Consider the following 22,167-nt stretch of genomic DNA (forward strand, 5'->3'; position numbering starts at 1 on the left):
CCTCACTAGCCATTGTTTACATGCGCTGTGAGACATCGGAACTCTGCTGGCGCCGCGGTACATTCTGGGAAGCGCAGGGGGCCGCCAGAGGGATTCTGGAAAACTTTAAAGTATCGAATTGTCACTGAAAGGATTTGACTGTTTGATTTATTATTATTATTATTATTATTTTTAATGAAATCAGAATAAAGAGTGCCACTGCTTTACATGATTGTAGGACACACTCATTAATATTAATCTAGAAAAAGCTACCTGATTGGCGAGTTAGAAAGATACCAGAAGGGGCATCCGTCAAAAATAAACAGTGCGTATGTGAAGTGAAGTACATAGCTATGCATCTGAAATGTGCTGCAACACTGTTGGTGAGCGAGTGAGCATAAAAGACTGATAGGGAAGAACAAGGTGTTTTACTTGAATCGCAAATGCGCCACCGTCTTGAGCCGTCCGCCAGTCATATAAGGAGGCTGGAAGGGCTCCTGACAAATGGAACCCAGGCAGATAAATCTGGTGTGTTTAAATGTTTATTGGTGTGGATTTGCTCTACAGGTTGTGTTATTCATTGATCTAAGATCTATCAAGTGGGAGTAGATGTCACAAGAGTGGATGTGAAGACGTTTGAGAGATGTGAATGTGTTTCTCACAAGCATGCATACCAGATTGTGTTTTGTGGATTCTGAGACTGTAAAAGTTCATGTAAGTGGTTACTGGTGCGTGCCATGTTTTCAAGACATACCAGTAATATAATCTTTCGTTCTTCTGGCTGGTGGTGAGACGCCTCAGTCACATTAGGAACATTCATCAGCAGAACTCTGACTCTGACCCAAATGTTGCCAGAAACCCCCATGATGTGAGCTAGTTAACCACATGCATGCACCACACGGAGCGACACTTTGTGCTTAGTGCGATGTCGAATGCGTATCTTGCGTGTGAGTCATCTGGACGCCTTCGTGTCTTGAGCTCCCTCTGTTTATGAGCTTGCCAAACATGCTGACATGCAAAAAACATTCTGCATTGTTGGGTCAGAGAGGCTTTCTTTTTCTTGGCATTCACAAATTTGCATTTATGTTCCTTTGCCATTGAGATGTATATTTATTTTTTGATTCATCAGAATAAAATGTGTGAGTAGTTGTAATTGAGATATACACTCTATAATTTTAATACTTCGTACCTCACAATATAATGAAATAGTCTGGAGCTGCAACAACTGATACAGAGAATCGATTCGGAAAAATATGGCAATGAAGTACACTGGTCAACACGATTTTTCTTGCATGGTGTTTTTCAATGGATTTTGGGTAATTTGGGGGCGCTGATTCCAAATGTGGTGTTAGTTTTTGTCAATCACATCACATTTTTAAGATATGAAAACAAATTTGTCCTATCAAGCATTGCAGCCAAACCTTTTTGGCGCCATAAACGATATTACGGCTCTTTGTTCCCATTTCGCGAACCTGGTTTTAAAACTATGCTTTTGAAGCTGCTTTTGTGCAGGATTAGTGGTGTCAAAGTTGTGAATGAATGAGCAACTTTTGTGTAATCCGTCAATACAGAATGTGCAGGTTGCAAAAAAATGTGATGTGATAGAGGAAATCTGAGCTAAGATTCGGATTCAGCTCCACAAAAGTACCCTAAAGCAGTCCTCAGAGTTCATGCAAGAATTTTTTTTTTTTTACCACTTATATTATTGATTAGTTGGGTTGCTGATGTCATATGTAAAACATACTACAGCTGATTCATGTGACGAAAGGCTGAGTCAGTAAAACACATTTTTAATTTGGTTCAATCTTTCCAGAGTCGGCGTGCGTGTGTGTGTGTGTGTGCAACTCAAAGTGCTAATGAAAAGTGTGAGGTGGCAACCAAAAAAATAGGATCTTTTATTTGTTAGCTAATTATGAGTGCAAACTATTTTGATGCTCCAGTAGGCTGCAGTGAAAACAGGCCACAGCCTATAAAATATACACTTTTTTAAACTGGAGTTTAATATGTGTTTCCCCTTCTGTGGAAATTCAAGCATTGACAGGGATTTAAATAACCTTATTCTTTATTAAACAATAATGTGTGTTTTTGTGTCACCATATTGCAAGGACTATCTTTCTCACAAGCTCAAGAAACTTCATTAAACAAACTAGTAGCACACACTGCAGAAAGAGATACATTCTTATTTGAACAAGAACACGGGTGGTAATATACGAGGTCTGTCCAAAAAGTAACGGACCTTTTTATTTTTTAAAAAAACTATATGGATTTGAATCACGTGTGATTGCATCAGCCAAGCTTGAACCTTCATGCGCATGCATGAGTTTCTTCACGCGTCAGTCGCCTGTGGGCAGGCTTTGAGTGAGCACTGGTCCACCCCCTCGTCAGATTTTTATTGTCAGGGAAATGGCAGAGAGACTGCCGCTTTGCTCCATGAAAATTTTTTCAGAAACTGTTAGAGACAGCCAGTTGGAAACCATTCGAAAGATTCAGATGGATTTCGGTGAAGATTCTGTCGGCGTCACACGGATTAAGGAGAGTTAAAACCTTTTTAAAGACGGCCCACAGCGACGGAGGGCGCGCGGCACACCGAGCGGCCATCGACAGGCTGGAACGACCAGATCATTTCCAAACTGAACGCTGTGTTGATCTGGGACATCGTGTGACTACCACAGAAATGGCAAGAGAGCTGGACATAGCACTTTTGTGCCACATTCCACTGTTACAGGAGATTTTGTAATGAAAGACGTGTGGAGGATTTCGCGCGTCGACACGGAGCCGCTCATGGCGCACAACAAAAAAAACACACCTCTGTGTTGGAAACCATTCAGAAGATTCAGACGGCTTTCGATGGCTTTTCAGTCGAGTGAGTATCCGAGAAATTGTGTAACAGCTGGACATGCCACAACATGCCCTGTGAGACTTCCAACACGGAGGTGTTTTTTTTTTGTTGCGTGCCATGCGCGGCTCCGTGCCAATGCGCGAAATCCTCCGCACGTCTTTCACTACAAAATCTCCTGGAACAGTGGAATGTACTGCAAAAGTGCTATGTCCAGCTCTCTTGCCATTTCTGTGGTAGTCACACGATGTCCCGGATCAACACAGCGTTCAGTTTAGAAATGATCTGGTCGTTCCAGCCTGTCGATGGCCGCTCGGTGCGCCGCGCGCCCTCCGCCGCTGTGGGCCGTCTTTAAAAAGGTTTTAACAGTCCTTAATCCGTGTGACGCCGACAGACTCTTCACCGAAATCCATCTGAATCTTTCGAATGGTTTCCAACTGGCTGTCTCTAACAGTTTCTGAAAAACATTTCATGGAGCAAAGCGGCAGTCTCAGCCAGTTCCCTGACAATAAAACTCAGACGGGGGGTGGACCAGTGCTCACTCAAAGCCTGCCCACAGGCGAATGACGCAACCGACAGGAGTGAAAAAACTCACGCATGTACATGAAGGTTCAAGCTTGGCTGATGCAATCACACGTGATTCAAATCCATATAGTTTTTGAAAAAAATAAAAAGGTCCGTTACTTTTTGGACAGACCTCGTATGTTTTAACAAATTTTTTGTTCATGCTCATAAATACAGTCATTCATACATTAATTTTCTATACCCACTTACTCCAATCAATGGTCACCGGTGACTGGAAGCATATCCCAGCAGTCTTACGGTGGGATACACCCTGGACAGGATGCCAGTCTGTCACATAACCACATATAAACAGACAAGCACATTCTTGTGCAGAGCTACGGTTCATTTAATGTTTCTTGTTCATGTAACCTGCACGTCTTTGGAAGTGGGAAGAACCCACACGAACATGCAAACTCCACTCAGAAAGGACTTGGGCCCGGTTTCATACAGCAGTCTAACCTTGTTTAGTCAACTAAACTCACTTAGTTGACTAATTTTTTGATGTTCGTCATTGCACAGAGCAGTTAGTCTGCAACAGTTTTGCATTATCCGACTGAAGTTTTTAGCCTGGTACAGAGGAGGCTAATCTTATTTCAGTCAAAAAAACGTCAGTGTCTTACCTCAAAAAGGCGGCTATCATGTACCGTCACTTGATGGAGGAGAAAGGAAGGAGAGACTTGCGGCGGGAGCGGGTGTTCCGGAACCGGCATAATCCATTGGAGATGTTTACGGAAGCCGGAGGCTGAGAGTGCTTCTCTTCTGCTGCTGTGGATGGCCATGTTTGTAGCAGACAGACCAACCCAGAAGTAATCAAAGCTGTCGCACATTGGAGGTGTTTCTTGGCAGAGGCACTTGCGAGGTTGCTATGACTGTGAAAATTGTTGACTAACGTAAGACAGCTAATCTACAAATTTAGCCGGCGATGAAAAATGGAGAATAGATGGATAATGCTGGGAGACTAACCTTAGTCGACTAAGTAAGCTTAGTAGACTAAAAGATTAGACTGCTTTGTGAAACCGGGCTCAGATGGGATCTTCTTCTTGTGAGGCAACAGTGCTAATCACTAAGCCACCATGCTGTCTATATGTATAGATATGTTCATTCAATTAAAAATCTTTAAAAATTAATAGTTATGGCCCTGCAGTAGACTGGTGTCCTGTCCGGGGTGTACTCTGCCTCCCCCCTATGATCACCGGGGTAGGCTCCAGCTCTCTTGCGATCTGTAATTGGAATAAACAGGTTTAGTAAATGAATGAATGAATGAATAAAAATCAATACTTGTATGCATATGCTCCATTTGTTTCACTCATACATTGTTCTGGATGATTACGACATTTAATTCCAAACACTCATGCATTTCACGTGTAAAGCTTGTTTCTGTAATTTTCTGTAAAGTTTCTTTAACCCAAGCAGGAAAAAATTAGCCTGGTAAACCAGACCCATAATACACTCACTCATCTTCAACCACATATCTGGGATCAGGTTGCGGGACCCATAATACAAATGTGAATAAATTTATTTTGCGAAAGGGCCTGGTCTCCTTCTCATTCACATCTATTTCCTCTTGACTGAAAACAGGTCAGGACAGTTGCTGTTATTTTTTTCTTTTAATCTAATATTGGGTGAACTTCGTGCAATGGCTCATTGAGAAACGGTGAAAAGCCACTCTTCTACACAGAAACCAAACTCTGCTGCATGCTTTGTTCAGAAATGTTTCTGAATGACTGAAAATGCCATAAGCTTTCTTTTTTAAGGAAAAACTGACAGCACATTCACCAATGTACCTACTCCACTACATGTCATATTTGCATATTTGTTGGGCACTAACCTGGTTGTTGCTCTGCCTATGTCACATGCTTCGTTGGTCTGATTGGTTGTATGTGTATCCAAAAATGTACAGAGGCAGGCATTTGCATCTGATGGTACTGCTCCTGGAAATGAAACGTGAATGGAGAGGAACCAAGCTGATTTTCAAATTAACTAAATGTTGCCTTAAAAATTGTCACATTTTTAAGATAGTGGTTTTTTTCTGGTTTTCAAATATTTGAAACACTTATGAACTGCGTAAATGATCATTTGCATAATTGATCGGTGTAGGCCTAATATAGTCCCCATGTTGGTGTGCCCCCCCCCTTTTTGTAACATATCAGCACTTTTTTGTTCTGCCAGATGGGAAATCTTCATGCTAAAGCATAAAATTCTCAATAGCCTGAGGCCATACTGTCAACAGGAGCAGGAGATGGTTTAGTGAGTAGACAGTACTGTGTGGCCATGAACTTGCACCTGTGAAGGGTTTTGACTGTTTTGTTTTATTGTGATATTTTGTCTTCAGATTTCAGGTAAGTGAAGTCAGTCATGTGCTGACTAATGTAGTTTCCAAGTGTATGTGCTCACCAAATAAGATGTATGTGTGTATTTATTGGTGTTTGAATTTTTTTTTTTATTATTATTATTATTTCAGAGAAACACATATAAAAAATAATAATATGAGAAATAGAATTAGAAATATGAAAAGTAAGAAACTAAAAACGGTTATTTGATTATCCCCCCTCCAAAAATCTTGCTTGCTGTCTTCTATGTTTGTTGTTGACAGGAGTGTTAAGAAAGTGTTTAAGAAAGGATAAGTATCCCAGAAGTCACAGTTTGAAACCTTTTCGTTACTTTGGGAAACCTTTGAGCAGTAATTCCCAAATTGTGGGCTTTAGCCACCTGGTGGGCCATGAAGGTACTACAGGTAGCACGAGAGGATGTTTTCGATTTTTTTTCATAAAAAATATTTGATTCATTTTCAAATGTAATCAGCTGCCATGGGATTTTCGTGGCTTCAATAATGTTGTCATATAGTGTACGCTGTGACAGTTTGTGCTAAAGTTATACTACAGTTGTGCTACGGTTAAGCTATAGTTGCTTTTGCACATCACATGTCACATGTCTGCCAATTTAGGTAATCGCACCTCTTCCCAGACAGCAAATAGATCCGGGCCAGATGTAGTCCAACATCTGGTACCAATCCTGAAAACAGATCCGGTCCAGACAGTTTTTGCACCCTGGCCCAGATCCGGCACGGCTCCGCTTTACAGTTCTGGAACAGATCTGGACCAGATCTGAACTGGATCCGCAAAACACCAACCGTTTACAGACCATATCTGGCACGGATCTGGGCCAGATGTGGACCGCATCACAGCACCATGGCAGGAACAAGTTTTACAGGGGTAAGTTCCGTGGATCCGAGGAAACTGATTTGTATCTATAACACACAGATCAGTGTCCCTGGATTTATAAAACTTGATTGTCGTAAAGAAACAAACCGCTTTGCAATAAGCATTTAAAAAAGCCTCAGTGACGATCATGATTACAGAGTACAGAGTTTACAACCACTAATGGATAGTTTCTACCGAGTGCAGATAAAATTGCTTATCGTTATGCCCCGTGTTCCTGCCATAGTGCTGTGATGCGGTCCGCATCTGCCCCAGATCCGTGCCAGATATGGTCTGTAAACGGTTGGTGTTTTGCGGATCCAGTTCAGATCTGGTCCAGATCTGTTCCAGAACTGTAAAGCGGAGCCGTGCCGGATCTGGGCCAGGGTGCAAAAACTGTTTGGACCGGATCTGTTTTCAGGATTGGTACCAGATGTTGGACTACATCCGGCCCGGATCTATTTGCTGTCTGGGTTGCTAGATCACATTCATGCGTAACAGCGATCTTCACACTAGAGTCCTTTACGGAACTATATTCTTCTTCCTGTTCCTGCTGAAATTCTGACCATTCCCAGCTACACCTATAACATGTATTTTACAGTCCCACCCACTCCCGCAATGGGTGTATCCAGTCCTGCCCGCACCTACGAAACACTGAGTACACAATAATAGAGATGCTTTGATGTTGTGTATTCTCCGGCCCCATGGGAGAAAACATATCATTTAGGCTATTCATAAAGAAATTCATGGGATTGTTTGTTTTGTTGAATCCCTGGCCTGTATGTCTTTTGACACACTGATCAGGAATAGTGTTACTATTTGGTTGTTTTCAGCTTAAAGACTGTTTCATGTGACAGTAACTCGTTGTGCTGTAATACAGAGAGACACAGACTTGCTGCGCTCCGCTCTCTCTCTCTGTTCACACCTGTAATGTCCAGTGCTCCTGTTAAATTATTTAAGATGAAAGTAGCATGTGAACACGCATACTTTACACTATTCTCTTTTGTTGACTGAGTCATCTTGTTGGTTATGTTCCCGCAGTGTTTATTTTTAACCGCCCGCTGCCACCCACAGCGAAGTTTTGACCACCCACTCCCACAAGATTTGTGTTCCCAATGCAGCCCTCTACTTCACACTCACTTCACACCTCTCACTGTTATAGACCTTGTCCTTCCAGGATGCATCTATGAAAGTGAGAACAAGGCTTAAGTATTTGTCAGAAGTACTGAAAATTTCACATTTTCAAAAATAAATAAATATGTTAAACGTAAAAAAAAAAGTTAAAAAAAAAGTTTTAAAGTTTTTTACAACTTTTATCACTACTGGCATCTGTTGTTTGGCAGGTGACATGAGGCAGATGCTAAGTAAGTGCTTTTGTGGCAGGAAATAAAAGCCTATATTTGGGTTTCATTTGATTTTTTCCACCCTGTTTCTCAACTGAAAATTCAAATACCAATAAAACCACGGTTCCTGTGTATGTGTATAGCAATGCTGCCAAGCCTGGTTTTGCATCGATCCTCTGTTCATCCATACCGGAGGGGCTTCTTCTGCAGTGACACCAGTCTGAACTACCCCTACAAGAGCAGCACAGTTTCCTCCTCAGTGCTCACATCTGTTGGGTTGACACTACCCACGGTGTCCGTAAGTCCCCCTAGACTACATAGAGCACTCGGACTTGGGGAACATTGATAAATAGAGAGGTGTTCCAGTAAAGTCAACACTTTGTTACTCTTAACTGTTGGAAAGCTGCACGTGTTGCATATGATTGGTCACCTTTTTACCCCATATGAGAAGCCTCCAACTCAGCCATATCCCATGATCCCCTGGTACCGATGTGCTCTTTGTGTTCCCCCTGTTCTATCCTAATTTTGTCCGTGTTACTGACCTGGTGCTTTTGTGCTTTTCTCTCTTCTTGTGTATCACTCTCTCCTTTGTTCTCTCTCTCTCCTCCAAATCTTTCTGTCTCTGTCTCTCTCTCTGTCTGTCTCTCTCTCTGTCTGTTATAGCTAGCCTGCCTTTCCTGATCATTGAGACTAGCACCATAACGCCATACCAGCGCGGGTTTTACTGTTCGGACGAGTCCATCCGCTACCCCTATAAAAACGGAGAGACCATAAGCGATGCCGTGCTTTGTGCTGCTGGCATTCTTATTGCCATCCTCTCTGTAAGTCTGCCTCTACATCGCCCTCTGTTGCTTTTACTCACTCTGCTTCAACTCTCAGATACTTTTAATGAAGTAGCCTAACTAATAAAACCCATTTAATTTTAAACCCATGCAATATTTTGGAAAGTACCTAGAGGTATTGATGTAAATGTAGCACATATGTCTTCCCCCTCCCATTTTGTTTTAATCATCAAGGTTTAAACATCTATACCAACTCTGAGTCACACAAGCCATTTGTAATGGCATGCTTTTCATTAAACAAATCAGTAGTAGTCGCGTTCCCTCTAGGCAGTTTGTTTGCGTACTTATGGCAGTGCACCAAATACCAAAGAGATTTTATGAGCTTCTGGTCCATCTCATGCCTCCCACTTGGATCCTTGCACCCTGACGTGATGCCGTTTGTGCTCTCGACTTTGATTTGGGTGAATATCTCAGTGCCCTCTCTTAAGCCTGCCATGCCTCCTTGATGGGCATTTATTCATTAGCAACAGCATGAAATCATTCCCATGCTGTAAATGCAACACCAGGCTACTCCACAAAGGGAATTTAAGCATAACGTAATGCCTGCAGATTACAGAGGGTCAGCATTAGTGGAAACATGTCAGAATGACATTTTGGTGGGATATTATAGGCTATATGATCTTTGCAGGCCATACACTCCCTTGTGGTCCAGTCCCCTCATCATGTCCCAGACGGAGACATTGCTTCACTGCCGTCTCTTTGCCGTCATGTTAGTGGGCATCCAAAGTGCACAGTCTCAGCTCTTCTGCTGATTGGAACCAGAAGACTGTGCAAGTGTTAGCGGCTTTTCTTACATGTTCATGTGTGGGCAAGGCTGGCATGTCTCACACAGCTGTATACTGTTAGTGGTGTTGACTGCCATGCTGACACCATTTCATCAATGTGCACGCCAACTCTTGCATGCACACAAGTATATCTGTATGGATACTTACATACAGTGGTACATTGCAGTTGGGACTCTTGTTTGTGTCCCCTACAGCCCATTTGGGCTGACATTTCTGTGTTTGACAGGCCATGAAAGAGTGACCAGTAAATGATAAAAGGAGAAACACAGGTGTACTAGTATGGTATGTACAGCAATGACATCCTGTGATTAAAATACTCACCTTTAATTAAGATTAGATTAGATAGAACTTTATTCATCCCTTGGGAAGACTCCCTCAGCAGCATTGTATAGCAGCACACAGAGTAAGAGTAGAGTAAGATTATCAAAAGTGAAAGTAACAACAGTTTGGAAATATAAATAAACTAATATAAATGCCAGACATACTGATCGATACTGGTTTACTGGTTACTACTGTTCCTCTCCTTCCCGTCCTTTGTCTTCCTGTTACTCCTTCTCCCCCTGAGTGAGGAGTTGTGCAGTCTGATGGCTTGAGGGACAAAGGAGTTAATTGAAAAATGCAACCATAGGCGTTCTGTTATGTTCACCCCGTACGTAGCGGATTTAATCCGTGTTGTCCAGTTGAATGGTTTAGCTTCTGCTAAAGCTATTGTGCTGCCATTTTGGAGCTAATCATCACATATATTTATCTAAGTCAATATGCTGTTGTAATATTACTAAATTACTAAATATACTAAATACAAAATATACTAAATTACAAAACTTGCTAGTTTCAGAGAACCGGTTCTTTAAGATACATTCACTTAAGAGTTGTTCAGTTTGATCTTTTTTCGTTCACGTTTCTGGATTATGTATTTCCCGCAGCACCATTTCAACAGTAGGTCAGTGAATGAACAGGCAGGTGATTTAAAGCCATTTTAAACCACTGTTTAAAAGAATGTGGATCCATATGAATAAATCTATGGCAGAGAAGTCTCTAAGCTTTTCAATCACTTAAAATAGTAGTTCTTCATGATTTGAAGATTCATTCAGTTGCAAATGGAACATCACTAATAACATTACATAAAGACAAATCACAATACTTTATTTGGCTCTAAATTTCATCAACAGATTTGCTTTTGGGTAGGCTACATGGTAACAACCAGTGCTACTTGCATAGCTGAGCCAGTAGCCTAGCTAACCTGCTTGGTTTCTACCGAGACAACAGCTTAATTATTAAAAGGAATATAGTCAAACTATCTGCTCATGATTTAGACTGATCCCAAGTTCTGCCGCGTGGTGGTTGACTTGTCGATGACGTGTGGCATTGCAGCGTCTTCCCAAACTTCACCTGACCTGATTCGGTCAGAAGGTACAACTAAAGAGTGTCAGTGTCATGACTCAATTGCACCATGACGCAAGGACTGGCACCATCAGACCGTGACTACAATATCACATTTAGTCTACTCTACTTAATCCGGTTTCTTAAAATGGAAATCTTGGCCCAGGCTTGAAATTGTGGCATTTTTTTTTTCTAGCACCACATTCATCGCCATCATCGTCACAATGCATATGTCACATTTCAAAACTCATAATATCATTGATTAATCAATATCACATCCATCTGCCTGAGGGAAAGGCAGGCCATGCTCATTCTATGTAACTGCGTGTACAACCTAACAATTCTGCCCAATGTGTGTCACTTATCCATCCTCTACTCCATCTGTGACTTCATTCTGCATGATATATACTGAAGCATTATATCATTTCATCTCATCTAAAGCCAGGTCTGTAAGTATTTGGACACTAACAGTTGTTTTTTAAATTTTGCCTCTGTACACCACCACAGTAGTAATGAAATGAAACAGTCAGTATCATAATGCAGACTATTCTCTTTAATTATGCATATTTGCCTGCCAGTGGGTCCAGGGCCAAGCATCAGCCCACCCCCTTTTAGAAGAAAGTTGGTTAAATGCCTACCTGAAATTAAATTAAATTACATGAAATCCAATTAATGAATGAGAAAAGGACAAAAAATGGACAAAATCAGGTGAGTGATTTGTGATATATTTTTTTATTTATGATGAAATTCGATATTTTACTGAAATTGGCATTCCGATTTACATGATATTGGCCATGCTCGTGTATCGGCCCACCCCTTCTTCAGGCAGAATTTCACGTAAAGAACCTTGGGCCCTCAGATGGGATAACAGGGTATCCACTGAAAGATTTTTCTTTCAAAAGAAGACATGACCCATGGGAGACTTGAGCCTAGATTTGATATGTTATATGAATACCTTTGAATACCGTATGAATATGAATGCCTTATCAAGATTTACAAATGGTGATGCAACAGAAAAAGTTGCACGATGGACAATTTCTCCAATCACAGCCATGGAATTCTGTAATGCCTTCAGAGTTGTCATGGATATATTGGTGGCTTCCCTGATTAGTGTTCATTCAGTCACTCAGTTTTTCAGAACAACAGACTACAGACAGATTTACCATACTGTTTGTACTTCTTTATACTTGATGTAAGAGAATTCCGAGACATATTTAGGGACCTGGAAATGTTCATGTATCTAGACCCTGACTTTTTGAAAGAAAACTAGCTATAAACGTGGTGATTTGTTGGAAACCTTATATTTAACTTGACCAGTGACTTATGGGCTCTGAAAATGGATTATTAATTCAAATGGCTGGAATTCTACAATAGTTAATGCAATATTTTCCTTAAACCCCTCTCATTAAAGTTCAAAGGCTACACTACAAGCACATCTTGATTGTTTCATTTCAGCTCCATTGTGTTGGTGTACAGAGACAAAATTACAAAACGTGCTCCTGTCCAAATCCTTATGGGACTGTCTGTACTTCAGAACCTATTGCATGACTGCAGGATTCAACAGGATCCCATTGCAACTATTTTGTCACTGATTACATGTTTATTTGTGTTTTCTCACAAAAAATCTGTCACATGCTTTTAGATTGTGATTGGAGAATGCTACAGAATCCACCAGCTACATGAAGGAACAAAGTCCTTTGTGGGGAATCCCTACATCGCAGCGCTCTACAAACAGGTCAGCCCTCTGTCGACTCTCTGGTTATCACAGTAGACTTTACCTCAGCATGATGTCTGACTGTGGACATGTTGAATCCTCTAGGTGGGCGTGTTTATTTTCGGCTGTGCCATCAGTCAGTCATTCACAGATATTGCAAAGGTATCAGTGGGTCGTATGAGGCCGCACTTCTTAGACGTCTGCAAACCAGATTTCTCTACCATCAACTGCTCCCTGGGATACATCAATGAATACACCTGCACTGGCCCTGAGAGCAAAGTACAAGAGGCCAGGTGCGTGTAAAACAGCACAACACAAATGCATGCTGCATCAAAAAGAAAATAAATGTGTCCTTACTCACTACACCATGATATAATGTGATTGTGCCTCATCAACACAATACAGTACATGTCAACATAACACACACACACTACAATGTCTGAGAATGAACTGTCTGTTTGCAGGAAATCCTTCTTCTCAGGGCATGCCTCGTTTTCAATGTATACCATGCTCTATCTGGCTGTAAGTAAACACCAAACTCTTACACATAAATCCTGACATTTGCATTCATGCATGCACGCAAATGCACCCTAAGACGCCGAGACAATGGTTCTGAGATTTTATAGGAGAAAATAGATAAGTTGTGCTTTGTTGATTCATTGTCTCAAAGCATTATATTCAACCATTTCTCCTCCTTCTCTCATGTCTATCTCCTTGTTCATTTGATGAAAAGGCTTCTTCTTCTTTTCTTTTTTTTGCTCCTCGGAGAGAAGGATAGATGCGCTCCACCTGTTTTCTTCACAGCAGTTGCGTGCACTTCCTCTGCTCTCCCTAAACCCTCTTATTCCATTACTTGTGGGTTTCTGCTGGATTTAGCACCCTGAAGGCTTCTTCTACAAACAGTAATGAATACACACAAAGACTATTGTATCGTCATCACTCCTTTGCCAGCTCTGTCCATTTAAGCGCTGAAATGTTCCACATCTCTTTGTTCCTTGGTGATTCACCAGAACATGATTTCAGGATCCAGCTTACAGGGTGCTTTTGATTCTTATGATGGGCTGTAGTCGTAGTTTGGTGCTGGGTGTTCTGTGTTGGCATTTTGTCGAGGAGAGAGAGCAGTCTCAGGGTATTTCCCCAGCCGCAGCTTGACCTTGACTCTGGTCAGACTGGGGGGAAAGGAGAGTGAATAAAATGCTGGGAAAACACAGAGAGGAAAAGCTAGTGTGCTGCATCCAGACCACAGCGTGACACAGGAGTCAGAGACTAGTGTTCCAACTGCAGCAAACTCAGGATCATGTCCAGAGGAGGCACAAAGTCGGGAAAGAATGAATGTGTTATTGTTTTTGTTGATGTTTGGGATCACAAATGCAACTCGTGCCATAGCACAATCATTCCTAGTGGGCAAAGGAATTTTTTGCCATTTTTTACTAGTTGACATGACAGCACTTTTAACACTCGCGTGAAATTCTTGTCTTTTGAAGTTGAAGTTTTTTGAAGTTCATTTAAGTGTTTCTCATGTGAGAGGCTGTCATAACCGACAAAATGAAAATGGAAAGAAAATGTGCAGACACGCCATGGTGTGATGAAGACACTGGAAATCACGTAGAATGTTGAGTATGCCACATGTACAAGTACAGCTAAAAATGATTTATTTGGATTCGTTTGACTTTGATTCAATTTTAAATATAAAAACATTAGATTAGATTAGATTAGACAGAACTTTATTAATCCCTTGGGAAGACTCCCTCAGGGAGAGACTCACTCACAGAGTATCAAAAGTGAAAGTAAAAAAATAATTTGCAAAAATAAATCTAAATACACAAATATAAATACCAGAAATACTGCTTGCTACTGGTTTACTGGTTACTACTGTTCCTCTCATTCCTGTCCCCTGTCTTCCTGTTACTCCTCCTCCCCCTGAGTGAGGAGTTGTACAGTCTGATGTCCTGAGGGACAAAGGAGTTTTTCATTCTGTTGGTCCTGCACTTGGACAGGAGCAGTATCTGGCTGAAGAGGCTCCTCTGGTTGCTGATGACAGTGTTCAGAGGGTGACTGGCATCGTTCATAATGTCCAGCAATTTGTCCACCCTGGATGTGTCCAAAAAGGATGCATCCAGTACACCACGGTGTAAAAGAGGACGCTGGCTACCGCGGACTGGTAGAACAGCCACATTCCTGCAGTTGGGTATATCTTGCACAGTACAAAATAAAGGAGTTACAGATTAGAGATGTAATTTCCTGATGTTGTAGTGACATCATCATGATGTGACCGATACCACTTAATGACAAATGATTAACTATGCAGTAAGCTTCGGATCACCTTTCCAGCTCTACTGATTGTGGAAATATCTTGAAAAATGTGTTTCATCACGTTTTAGTGATGGTGCTGCAACATCAGTCAAGCCAATTGGTTACAAAATATCTTTCAGGCTTTAATGAATGAATGCAGAAATATCCTGAAAAATGTGTTTTTCAGACTATATTTTTGATAACTACGAGTTTGACCTTTGAAAGAGCTGCTCCAGAAGTTAATCATACTTATACAAAGAATATTCCTTCTAAGTCTGGTGGAAATGTGTTAACCTGTTTCCAAGGATAAAATAAGTTCTTTCAGCTTGCCTCTTTATGCTCTGAATTGATACTGATCTGCTTTAAGTTTTATACCCTTCCCGATGCAACTCCACATTATATGGAGAATGGGCACAGGTGGTCTGGAACTGGAATTTTAATGAGACTTGGAGGATAAACTCAGTGGCCATTAATCTAAGGGCAAGGTCACGTTAGAGGTCATCATCGAAAATATATGAATGGCCATATCTGAGGAAATAGGTGAGACCTTAAAACATGGTTTTCTGAATAAACATCTGCTTTCCTGAATCGAAAATGTATCAGTCCTCTGAGGTCAATAGCATCCAATGATGACATTAAGCGAAGCTGAAAAAAAAAACACGCTGGAACGCTTTCAACTTACTGAATTGTACACATTCTTATTTAATTTTTTTTTTTTAAAGCTGTTGGATCAGTATCAGACAATGTGCTAAATAGGGGAATTTTATTGGTGTCAGTAGAAAAAAGAGTCTTGTTTGTAGAATTTAGAACTGGAGATTGTTTGGCATGTTTGCTTGTTTTAATGACTTAAAAGTGTGATTATATGGGTATGTGTGACAAAATTAACCACATTAAAAACATCACAACGCTGAAGTGGAACTTTGGTTGAACATGCTCGTGTTGCTCCAAGTAAAGCTTGGTTTGATGATTCTCTCCACTAGGACGGGCAACGAGCAAGTTTACATTCTTTGATCTGATACAGACTTTTATTGTTCCTCCGTCTTTCCCTTGTTGCTGCTCTGTTCTTTCTTTCTGAGGAGAAAGTGTCATTTCCAGTGTGGTTGTCGCCCATCTCCACCCGCCTCCCACAGCTGCTATAAACAGTTAACTGTCACAGTGATTGTGAAGAGGTTTATTTCCTGAGTGACTGATGTGGTTTAGGAGCGCTAGTCTGATGCGACACTTCTGCACTTTGTAGTGATGGAGGGCAGTCAGAACGTGAAACGATGTCTGCATCATTTCTGGGCCCTCACGATCCTGTGTAAGAAGTGGAATATATGAGTGGGTATGACACCCTCTACATTGAGCACCGTCACTCAGGCTGATTGTTGTTGGTTTGCGATGTCACAGACCCAAACCACAGCTATGCCTTTGTGTCACAGCGCGGAGTGAATCAGAGACGAGAGCTGGAAAGTCATTGATGTGTAAAATGCTAATTGTCATTCTTTCACACTTTGTTACATTTGTTTTCCTTAATGTAACACCTAATTTGAATCAGAGTGGAAAGAAAGAGAGAGAGATCTCATATGAATGAGCTGCATTCCTTTCAAAACCACCAGACTTTGTGTCGCTCGTTTCTGTCTCTGTCACTAGTTTCAGCTGGGAGCTTTTGTTGTTGCGTTTTCTTGTTTGTTTTTCTCAGATCTGACCTTTTGGGACACACTCGCCTCACAAAGACAGATGCTCGAGGGTGCGTTTAACTCTGGGCTGGACATAATGCGGAACAAATGGACGTTGACATTTCAGAAGGTCATCAAACCTCTAGATTGCTTATCATGATTGTGTGCGTACATGTGTCTGCTGAACAGATTATTTGGGTTTTCTCCCAGTTCTGCACGGTGAGATAGTTAGATATGGCCCAGCTGATTGGCAGGTCATTGTAACTTTTTGTTTTGGCTAAGTTCAAGTACTCAGTTTCACTCGGTCACAGCAAGATTAAATTGAGGGTTTGAGGATGTGAAGGTGAAGGGCGTTCGGAAGTTGCGTTTGCTGCAGACAAAAGCACTTTATCAGTAATTCCTACCCACCACCTGAGAACCATTGCAGAGGAAGCCTGACGTCTAAACATCCATTCTAGAGAAGAGAGAGGTTGCCCAGAAGGGATGGGAGGGATCCTTTCCTCTCCTTCCTTAAAGACAAGAACAATGATAACATGTCGTAGAGGAAGTGTGAGAGAGCTTTATGTCCACACCTACGGGGACTCATACTGGGTGGGGGTTGCTGGGAGGCACTGTGGCTGTCTGTAGGTATTGTTAGCCCAACTGATTATACTATGCAAGTCTGGATGTTTGGACTGGGAAGACCTTGGTTAAGAATGCCCCTCCCAGAACCTCTGTCTCTGGGTGTGAGGCTCAGGAAGAAAAGGCAGGAACACAGGATGTCTCAGAAATCCAGCTTGAACCCACATCTGTGCCACCGTCTGTGATGTGAATGTGGGTAAGAGGTAGAATAAGAGGCTCTGCGCACTTTTGCACTCATGTGAATGACTGAAATTGACCTTAGCTGTTCCTGTTTTGGTTCCTGGCACTCTTTATCATGACCCAGAAAATGGTCTACCGGGGGGGAAGCTTCATCCGCATGTCTTGTGTTTACTCTAACAGAGGGTTTTGAGTTCATCCCAGCAACATATTGAAGCGTGCATGGCAGTGTGTGTAGATGTGTGTCCGTGTGTGTTCCAGTGGCTTCCTGTGGTTCGGCTGTTTTTACAGCTGGGATGTTGAAGCGTGACTCAGTCATGTCCAGGTCTTAGGACTGTAGCATGTGTGTTGTGGAGATGGTGTGTGTTTCTCGGTGCGTCTGGCCAGCCTGCCCGCTTTGATTCAGTCTAGACCTCTCAGAGAGTTGTAACACACACTTATGCTGCAGGTGCAAAGTTAAAAAGGCAACGTGGTGCATGATAAATATTTTCACTTTTATTAAAACCACGAGTCAGGTGGGTAAAGGCGTCACTTCATTCCTGGGAGTGGAATATAGCTACATTTGTGATGCTGATGGCATTAACAACATGACAAGGATTCAGGGTTTATATCGGCGTGCGTCAGAGGTGGGACGAATCACTGTCAAGTCATTCTCAAGTCATCAATCTGCAAGTCTCAAGTCAGCTTGCAAACAGTTGGTGGTCATTATGACTTGAGACTTGACTTGGGACCTACTGATTCATGACTTGAGAGTGACTTGATGGTGACTTCCTCCCACCTCTGGTTTGCGGTATCATTGAAACACTGGTCTAACACATCTGGTATACTGTGTACCAGTATTCCCATCCCTGTGTTTTCCATATATCAGCTCTGGATATCGCGAGCAGCTACTTCACTTTTTTTGTGCAGCAGCTCCAAGTGCTTTAAGTTGAACATACACAGCGTGCATCATCTCACTATGTTTCAGAATGTGATGGAGAAGCAATGAGAAACAGCAGCATATCTGCGGTGAGTTTATAAAAATACCATGCATCCTGACCGCTACACTTCTTCCACATTTTTATGTTATAGCCTTATTCCAAAATGGATGAAATTCATTTTTTTTCTCAAAATACTACACACAGTACCCCATAATGACAATGTGAAAAGGTTTTTTTCTTTTTAATTTTTGCAAATTTGTTAAAAAACTAAGAAATCACATGTACATAAGTATTCACAACCTTTGCCATGAAGATCAAAATCCTGTTTCCACTAATCATCCATGAGATGTTTCTTCAGCTTAATTGGAGTCCACCTGAGTTGACTGGACATGATTTGGAAAGATACACACCTGTTTACATGTAAGGTCCCGTATATAAGCTGGCCACCCGAGTAAACTGAGAGAATGGGAGAGAAGGGCCTTAGTTAGGGAGGTGACCAGGAAACAGATGGTCACACTGTTAGAACTCCAACAGTCCTCTGTGGAGAGAGGAGAATCTTCCAGAAGGACAACCATCTCTGAAACAATCCATTAATCAGGCCTGTATGGTAGAGTGGCCATACCGAAGCCACTCCTTAGTAAATAGTACATGGCAGCCTGCCTGCAGTTTGCCAAAATGCACCTGAAGGACTCTCAGATCATGAAAAACAAAAATTTTCTTGTCTAATGAAACAAAGATTGAAACCAGGCACCGTTCATCACCTCACCAATACCAGCCTTACAGTGAAGCATAGTGGTGGCAGCATCATGCTGTTGGGATGTTTTTCAGGGAGACTAGTCAAGGAGACTAGTTGATTGAGGGAAAAATGAATGCAGCAACATACAGAGACATCCTGGATGAAAACCTGCTCCAGAGCATTCATAACCTCAGACTGGGGTGATGGTTCATCTTTCAGCAGGACAATGACCCTAAACACACGGCCAAGATATCAAAGGAGTGGCCTCAGGACAACTCTGCGAATGTCCTTGAGTGGCCCAGCCAGAGCCCAGACTTGAATCCAGTTGAACATCTCTGGAGAGATCTGAAAATGTCTGCGCACCGACGCTCCCCATCCAACCTGATGGAGCTTGAGAGGTGCTACAAAGAGGAATGTGCAAAACTACCAAAAGATAAATGTGTGTAGAATTTTCAAGGAAAAAAAATTATTACTCCATTTTGGAATAAGGCTGTAACATAACCAAATGTGGAAAAAGTAATGTGCTGTGAATACTTTCTGGACGCGCCATATTTACATTTTTTTTCTTTCAAATAGGCCTGTCTGTTTCTGAGGATGGCACATTTGATAAAACCTTCTTACCTGTAATCAGCGCTTTCTCTTCTCGTCATTGTTTCTACACCAGTGGTGTCCAAAGACATTCCAGAAACGGCCAAGAGGGTGCAGATTTTCTTTGCAGCCACTGAGTCCAGCAGGTGATTTCACTGATGATGAACTCATCCCATCTGCTCAAAGTGACGTTAATCAGTGGAATCACCTGCTGGACTCAGTGGCTGCAAAGAAAATCTGCACCCTCTTGGCCTTTTCTGGAATGTCTTTGGACACCACTGTTCTACACAGACTGTGCAATGGCACAGTCAGAGAAGCGAGGGGACAGAATGCTCCCCAAACCCACTTAGACAAACGTCCAGTTTTGAAGGTGTTTTTTGACTACTTTTGCACTAACTGTTACTTCTATTCTCTGTAAAGTATGTCTAATGCTTTATTAGTGAAGTTATCGTACAAATATGTAGGTTGTGAAATATGTAGGTTCACTTGCTGAAGGGTATTATCCCTTTGACCCTGACAGGTAGTTAGACAGAATCAGATGGTAGTTTTGAAGATGACTTTGGAGCTGAGGAAGTGAGTAAGTGCTGAACCTAAAATCAGGTGGTGGATCCTGAAGGAGGAAGACTGTTGTGTAAATTTCAGGGAGGAGGTGAAGAGATGAGGGACCACTGGACAACAACTGTGGAAGTGATGCGGCAGCTAGGTAGGTAGGTGCTGGTTGTGACTTTGGAACATAGCAAGGAAGGTAAGGACACTATGGTCAAATGGAAAAAGTACTGGAAATTATAAGACAGAAAGATAAAGAAAATACACACGGCACAAGGAGATACATCGTACGGTGAAGAGTGCGGTGGCAAAGATTAAAATGTGTATGGCGTAAGAATGGGACTTGCATTGATTGGCTAGACAGAGGCACCAAGCTGGAAACAATATGCAGGATAAATATGCAGATGGAAAAAAAGGACAAGTAAGAGAGAGTGTTGAGATGGTGGAGGGAATACTTTGACAAGGTGATGAATGAAAAAAATGAGAGAAGGATGGATGATGTGAACAGAGTGACAGCTTAGTAAGGATGAAGTGAGGACAGCTGTGAAGAAGATGAAGAGTGGAAAGACTGTTGGTCTACATGACATGCCAGTGGAAGCATGGAGATGTTTAGGAGAGACCGTTTTTAACCAGTGAGAGGAGATGAGAAGTGTACTGGCACCACATTTTAACAATAAGGGTGAAATACAGAGCTCCAGTAACTACAGGAGCAAAACATCCATCAGCCACAGCATGAAGTTATGGTTCAGAGTAGTGGAAACTAGGCTGCGCGGAGAGGTTAGTGTGGTTTCACACTGACAAAGAGCACAACAGATGCTCTACAGTGCTGTACAATACACAGACAACCAGAAGGAGTTGCACTGTGCGTTTGTGAATTTAGAGAAAACTTATGATGAAGTGTTGACAGAGAAGTTGTAGTATTGTACTGTATGAAGTCAGGAGTGGCAGAGAAGTATGCTATGGTGGTCAAGAAGGTCAGTGTGACTGTGGTGAGCTGTGTAGTAGAGCGATGATGGACAGGTTCAATGTGGAGGTGTAAAATGACCCGAGATGTCTTGAGATTCCAGCTGTGGGTTGTTGATTGATGTTACTTGATGTTAATGGCATAAGAATGCTCAGCATAGCTGTTTTGAGACATTCTGTTATCTGCAAATTTGAAACATGATCTCCAAAATATTAGTATTGTGGACTATCCTAGGAAATTGCTGCTGCCTGCAAAACCAATTTCAATTCAAAACTGACAGTTGGAAAATACCCTTTGTCACAATGAGAGAAGTGAGAGAAATCATGAAACCAAAGAAATGGTTGCTCTAAATTCCAGGAAGAAGTTAGTCATTTTCTGCCTTTTTCCAACCTGGTCTCACGGCAAGTCGTGATTCAGCAGCACGAAATATACATTAATCTTTTGGTTTGTGATATTGTGACGAAAAGCGCCTTATTTTTGTCACGGCAGCACAAATTCATTCTAATTCATTCCCTGATGGCTGCACGAAATTAAAAGTGAAGGGGGGGGGGAGTAGGATTAGAATATGGTTAAGGTTAGGGTTGGGGGTAGGGTTAGGAATCGTGAGTTAAAAGAAACCCCGTCATGAAAATTTGACTCATTTCGTCACGTGAGCACAAAAAAAAAATGAGACTGCGCTGCTTTTTCATGAAGATGCCAGAAAAGTCAAATTGCAGTCAAGTATTGGCTCTGAGTCCTTTAATTATAAACATAATGGACAGATGAAATCGGTGGGAATCTTCATGGACGAAGATGTGTGCGGATGGCATTTTGATATGTCGTGACAGTAGGGTTCAGGTTAAAGGAAAAGAAAACCCATTGATAATTTACAATTGGGTTGGCAGATTATGATATTGAGAGCCCAATTGAAAAGTTGTAGGCATGTGTGATCATTTATGTTAAAGTTAAGAGCATTTCTGTATGGCTGATCTAAAGCCACCAGCAGGTGGCCATGCCGGCTGCTATAACAGCAATGTGTGACGTCA

The 22,167-nt window shown here is 41.8% G+C and overlaps 1 protein-coding gene across 2 annotated transcripts in view; it reads left to right on the plus strand.

Moving 5' to 3' along the window:
* The window catches only part of plpp3 (phospholipid phosphatase 3), an 86,872-nt gene that overhangs the window by 32,288 nt on the left and 32,417 nt on the right, over positions 1–22,167 (plus strand). Inside the window, exons 2-5 of one of the 2 annotated variants that reach the window (XM_034180444.1) lie at positions 8,583–8,740; positions 12,569–12,661; positions 12,746–12,933; positions 13,105–13,162. In XM_034180444.1, the coding sequence (XP_034036335.1) occupies positions 8,583–8,740; positions 12,569–12,661; positions 12,746–12,933; positions 13,105–13,162 (497 nt within the window). Of the gene's footprint in view, positions 1–8,062; positions 8,218–8,582; positions 8,741–12,568; positions 12,662–12,745; positions 12,934–13,104; positions 13,163–22,167 lie in introns of both variants that reach the window. The other variant, XM_034180445.1, reaches the window with a different exon arrangement.

Source organism: Thalassophryne amazonica, chromosome 10 (assembly GCF_902500255.1).
Source record: "Thalassophryne amazonica chromosome 10, fThaAma1.1, whole genome shotgun sequence".
Lineage (NCBI taxonomy): Eukaryota > Metazoa > Chordata > Actinopteri > Batrachoidiformes > Batrachoididae > Thalassophryne > Thalassophryne amazonica.